The sequence below is a fragment of the Thalassophryne amazonica genome, chromosome 5, assembly GCF_902500255.1.
Source record: "Thalassophryne amazonica chromosome 5, fThaAma1.1, whole genome shotgun sequence".
Lineage (NCBI taxonomy): Eukaryota > Metazoa > Chordata > Actinopteri > Batrachoidiformes > Batrachoididae > Thalassophryne > Thalassophryne amazonica.
The window spans coordinates 52,122-58,466 of NC_047107.1; the positions used below are offsets into that span (position 1 = coordinate 52,122).

General features: G+C 45.1%; 1 protein-coding gene across 1 annotated transcript in view; it reads left to right on the forward strand.

Moving 5' to 3' along the window:
- The window catches only part of LOC117509704 (nuclear receptor corepressor 2-like), a 217,439-nt gene that overhangs the window by 40,184 nt on the left and 170,910 nt on the right, over window positions 1–6,345 (forward strand). Inside the window, exons 7-9 of the mRNA XM_034169424.1 lie at window positions 1,347–1,489; window positions 2,051–2,186; window positions 2,848–3,277. Coding sequence (XP_034025315.1) covers window positions 1,347–1,489; window positions 2,051–2,186; window positions 2,848–3,277 — 709 coding nt within the window. The remainder of the gene's footprint in view (window positions 1–1,346; window positions 1,490–2,050; window positions 2,187–2,847; window positions 3,278–6,345) is intronic.

Here is a 6,345-nt window from a genome sequence, read left to right on the forward strand (position 1 = left end):
AGGACAAACTCAATCTGAATTTGCAATAAGTGCAGCAGGCTTGGGGTCCATTCAGAGCTGACTAACATGGCTAAATTAGCCGAAGCCGTCAGACACTGCTACAATTTTTATTGGAATTTCAATTACAATTTCTTTTGGAATATTGTTCTAAAATTGCATGTCTGTGACATAGAGTTTAGTACTTTGTTACCACGGTCACCTTAGCTACAAATGACGGTGATAAGCAGCTTGCTTTTTTTTTTTTTTTTGCTTGATGGGCGTTCTCAGAGCGAACATGCTATCATCTTGTAAATCGCTTCAGATGTTACCTGGTTACCAAAACAACATTTTTACATTTAAAATGGTTTATTTCTCTCTAACTTTCACAAAATTCTGCTTGTACCTTCAATTTAGTTCTTTCATTCATGACCCAACCCTCATGACCGTAGGTGAGAGTAGGAATGACGATTGACCAGTAGATCAAGAGCTTCACCTTTTGGCTCAGCTCCCTTTTCGTCACAACAGTACGGTAGAGTGAATGTAACACCGCCCCTACTGTGCTGATTCTCCGGCCAATCTCACGCTCCATTGTCTCCTCCCTCGTGAACAAGACCCTGAAGTACTTGAACTCCTTCACTTGGGGTAAGACCTCATTCCGTACCAGGAGTAGGAAATCCATCGGTTTCCTGCTGAGAACCAAGACCTCAGATTTAGAGGTGCTGGTCCTCATCCCGGCTGCTTCACACTCGGCTGCGAACTGATCCAGTGAGTGTTGGAGGTCACAGGCTGATGAAGCCAACAGGACCACATCATCTGCAAAAAGCAGTGATGAGACCCTGAGCCCACCAAACCAGAAACCCTCCTCCCCCGACTACGCCTTGATATCCTGTCCATGAACATCACAAACTGAATTGGTGACAAGGCGCAGCCCTGGTGGAGGCCAACCTCCACCGGAAACGAGAAAGCAAAACTTATCTTTGACCATATCTGTGTGTCTCTGCAAATATTTAAAGTTATTAAAATGGGGGTTTTTTTGTTGTTGTTTTTGAATGGAGGTGTGGCCTGAGGTGCGTATTCTCCTAAGCATGTCGGTTAATTGCACTCAGACCATTTGTGGCTGATCAGAGAAAACTCAAGAAAAAAACTAGATGCATACAAAGTAAAGACAGAATTAATAATAAGTGTGTAATGGGACATTATGAAACAGGGTATTAGTTGATGATGATGTCATACTCCAGTTTGGCAGAGGATGTACCCAGCTGGCAAAAATGGGAACTGGATGTAAACCAAAATGCCTTTGAACATGTTTCTTTTCTTTTTTTTTTTTGACCTCCTAATTGTCTGTGCTGTTTTCCTCTTCATTCCAGGTCTTCTCCAGTATGGTAGGAATTGGTCTGCCATTGCCAAGATGGTGGGATCGAAAACTGTGTCTCAGTGCAAGAACTTCTATTTCAACTACAAGAAGAGGCAGAAACTGGACGAGATTCTGCAGCAGCATAAAATGAAATCTGTAAGCTTGGTTTTGCTTTGCTTGTGCACCGCTCTTATTCTGAAAATGACAGTGCCAGTAACTTACGCCGGCTGAACACGTTGAAGAAATACTGATGCACCAGGAACACTGAGAAACACCCACCGTGCTGCAGGGTGTGTGGAGCTTGTTCACAAGTCCTCTCATCTGACTGTATTTCCCATGTTACATTACCGTGTGTATTACATGGTGTTATGTACATGTTATTATGCACACTCAGGGCCACACAGGCGTAATGACCCCCCCCCCCGCGCCCCACCCCCGCGTCAGTAGCTCCACTGGACTTCCAATATAGAGTTTGAGGTGGAGACATTTCTGCTGCTGAAGCCACAAACAGCAGCAGCTGCAAGAAAGAAAACCTTGAGGGTGTCCCGCCCCCGGATGATACTGCCTTTATGACACGGCAGCATCACGCCATGTCTTCATGTGGTGTTTGACCAGCTGGGGTTGATGCTGGGACAATGTTCTTTGTTTCACAATATTAGAAAAGCATGAGATGCCTTAAGTCCCGGCTGTTTGAGTTCAGTGTTTGTTTTGTTCCAGGATAAGGAGCGTAAAGCCCGTCGTAAGGGCAAAGCCCCACAGAATGAGGCCAGCGCCCCATATGCAGCCGAGGAGGAGGAGATGGAGGGCTCAGGAGCCAGTGGCAATGAGGAGGAGGCAGCTGAAGATGGAGAAGGTACTTCATTTCAAACATGGTTCTCCCTCCCAGTTCTCTGATTGTCAGGTCATGTACAGGATGAATAGAGCCGGTCAGAGGGTCTGCAGATCTACCGCCAGTAATTCTGTAAAAATGGCTGCATTTTCAGCTTTGAAACTTTCTGGTCCTCCCATTTTGGGTCATGTTGGCATTCTTTCCTATGTTAAATAGGAATGTTGGCGCAGTGAGAAATGTCTGGGCATCTCGACTTTGTTTGTAGGTCTTACATGCAGGAATGGATGTATGATAAGAAATGAATGTAAACTGACCACACAACAAACATGAAATGTCAGCGTTCATACTGTCAGCAGTGAAATCAAAGTCAAAGCAAATGGAAGAATCACTGTACCCCCACCCCACCCAATCTCAGCCTTTCCGGGTTTGTCATTGCAGAACACTTGAAAAACACTAAACCTTATCCGACGTACGCTTGTATAACAGAGTCCTCGGGTCGTCTCATTCAGCCATCCTTTGAATGTTTTTTGTGTTGTTTGTCAGGCTGCACTGACAGGATCAGTGAGACGACTGACACTTTGAAGAATCTGCTTTAGCAGAGAGACAGAGAAAACAAGACGAGAAGCTGTAACAGAACAAAACTGGTTGTCTGATCTGTCTTTGATTTGTCTTGTGGTCCAACCAGGTGGAGCCAATAACAGCTCAGACACAGAGAGCTTACCTTCACCACACTCATCAGAGGACAGCAAGGTGAAGGAGGAAGGCTCCAGTAGGACAACGTCCAGCTCCAACACTGGGGACAAGGAGGCCATGGGGTCAGATGTGGGCCATCCAGCAGATGAAAAAGTTCCAGTCCAGGATGACAGTGAGAAAGCCATCAGACAAGAAGTAAAGACTGAGACAGGAGAGGACACCACAGAGCAGCTGCAGCCAGCGCCATCTAGTGACAATGCAGATAAAAAGCCCCAGACAGCAGAGAATGATGATGTCAAGATCTCCACCAAGACCTCCAAGAAGGATCATGTGGCTAAAACTGGCTCCCAGGGTGACAGTGATTCAAGTGCCACTTGTAGCGCTGATGAAATGGAGGAGGCAGACAACACGGACAAGAACAGGTAGGAACTATGAACATGATCGATGACATTAAAGGGGCCCCACCCTCAGCTTTTTAAAATGCTCCAGTTTATTTGTTTAACGTGCAACGCTCCTGGTACAACTGAGAACCAGGCTGAGCAGAGAACAACACTGGTGAAAGTTCAGAGTCTTGAGTTGCGACTAAAGGAACTGCAGCGGTCAACACACACAGCAGCGGTAATCGTCCATCCAACAAAGGGATCGAGCTGGTGGGACAGCTGGACACTCAGTGCACAGGGAAGCAGTCCGACAGGCAACAGTGTCTGTGGGGGTAGAGGCAGTTGGTAAATCTGGATAAACAGGCAGAGGGTTGAAACAGTCATCAAACGTATCCGCTCGACTGTTTCAGAATCAGAAGGCAGGGCTTCAGTAATGCAAGAAGGCAGCGAAGGTTGGTAACAGGATTGAATGAAGAGGGATGAGAGCACAGTAATGTGGTACTGGAGTGACGGCTGTGGACGGCTATACAGAGCGCAACTTGCCCAACAAAGAAAGACTTAGAAACACACGAGGAATCACATGAGAAAGGTGAACCTAAGAGAAGAAAATAAACACCAGAGATGTGAGCAAATGTGAACCGTGGCATAGTTTGTTTTTTTCTTTTCCCTTTTTTCTCAAATACTATTGAGGCACCTTTGGGCCAGAGGTCAGGGGGCTTCTGTTTGGTCTCTGGTGGTTGACTTGGTGTCCCAACAGTATACAGCAGTGAAGCTATGTTTTATTTCTATATACTACTGCCCACTCATTGACTTTGTTCTCTAACTGGACAATAAACGGTGCACATTTGTCTGGTACCATCAGATAAATGACTTCAGTGGCGGTGGTTGCACAGCCTCATCACAGAGATTCACTTTGCCTGATAGCACAGAGATCGTTTCTGTAACTCTTCTGGCATAACCAGTCTGTTGCCTGGTGGCTCCTGCTCGTACACGACTCAACCCTTCTTTGCAGTATAAGATTTAATTGCTGCAAACAGAAACTTGAGATTTCAGTATGTCCTGCACCATGCCGCGGTGCTGTTCCAGGTGCAGGTCCTGTCCATAGCAGTAAAGGCCCGAGCTCTAATATATCAATGGTTGCATCCTGTCTCCCAGTGGTCTCTGTAGTCGACATCAATCCTCTACTTAAAGCATGGAAAAAGACTCCTGTCTTCCCACAGACCTCTGACATCTAAATACCCTTTGGCTTCACTGTGGGGCATGATGGGCACTGAGGTAAAGTTTGAACCCTGTATCCCTGGAGGATGAATCCATTGAATCACCTGTGGACACCAGTAAAGCTAGTACTTCCAAGAACATGCATGATGAAGGCATGGTTTGTGCTACTGCATATCTGACAAAGTTTGTATATTATCGAAAATGCAACACCCCCCCCCCCCCCCCCCCACAGTGATTCTAATTATGATTTAGGGAAAAAAAAACAGTATCTTTGAAAGGTGATTCTTTAATGAGCAAAGATGGGCAGAAGATCTCCAGTTTGTCAACAAATGTAATAGAAAATGATAGAAATGTCAAAAAACAAAGTTCCTCAAAATTTCGATGGGATTTGTAGATTTTTCCCTTGAGAGAACAAAATATTAAAAAATTCAAGGAATCTCGTTGTTTTTTAGTCCATAAAGATGCAACAGTGCAAATCTAATCTGAATATCTGTGATCTCCAGTCCCTCGTATGCCACTGCATCAAGAACTGTCATTCATCAATAGCTGATATATCCACATGGCTCATGGATTGCTATGGAAAAACTTTGTCAAGCACTGCAATAGGGAGTGACATTCATAAAAGCCACTTAAAACTTTGCTGTGCAAAAAAAAAAGATGCCTTTGTGAACCTTGTCCAGAAGTGGTGTAGACTTCTCTGGAGTCTGAGTTGGACCATCACACTGTGGAAATGTGTATTGTGGCCTGATGACTCAGTATTCCAAATACTTTTGGGAAGAAATGGACACCGTGTGCTCCAGACCAAAGACAAAAAGGGCCATTCAGTCTTTAATCAGCAACAAATCCAAAATCCAGGGTCTGTCATGGTCTGGGACTATGTTAATGTCCCAAGGTCATTTACCTTCTGTGATGGCAGCATTAATGGAGAAAAAAAATTCAGAGCCACATATGCTGCCTTCAAGATGCAGTCTTTTCCAGGGACGTCCATGCAAAACCACATTCTGCACACATCACAAAGACATGGCTGCTGCAGAAGAGGGTGTGGGTTCTGGACCAGCCTGTCTGCAGTCCTGACCTGTTCCCCATCGAGAATATGTGGGTATTTTTTAAATGAAAACTGCAGTGATGATGGCCCCTACTGTTGGACACCTTAAGACACGTTTGCAGGAAGAACAGCACAAAATAACAACTGAAACGCTTCGTCGCTGTCCTCAACGCCACAGTGTTTGACGTGAGACTGAGCATCAACATTACAAAGTGGGAAATTATTTTGTGTCCTAACTGTCTTTGGAATGTTTCAGGCGTGAAGTGCAGGAATGGATGAATATGAAGAAAAGAAATTGAACAGAGCAACAAAAACATAAAATATTGTCAAAGTGAATTTAGGAATCAGTGTAGGGTTTTTGTTTTTGTTTATTTACTTATTGCATTTTCCAAAACGTACTACCTTTTTCTGATTTGATTTCTTTCTCACACACACACACACACACGCTCACTCGCTGTGTGAATGGAGTCATAACACACGGGTGTCTGTGTGTGGGAGGGGTCATTCGTGTTGTGTTGGTGGAGGGTTTTTTTGTTGTTTTTTTTCCCATGACAGCAGACGGCGTGTGCTGGAACATCCAAGGGAGACGTTGCCCTCTCTGCCAACGCAAACACGGGGCCTCTGTGTGAGTGTGTGTGTGTGTGTGTGTGTGTGTGTGTGTGTGTGTGTGTGTGTGTGTGTGTGTGTGTGTGTGTGTGTGTGTGAGAGTGTGTGTGTGAGAGTGTGTGTGTGAGAGTGTGTGTGTGAGAGTGTGTGTGTGTGTGAGAGTGTGTGTGTGTGTGAGAGTGTGTGTGTGTGTGTGAGAGTGTGTGTGTGTAGAGTGTGTGTGTGAGAGTGTGTGTGTGTG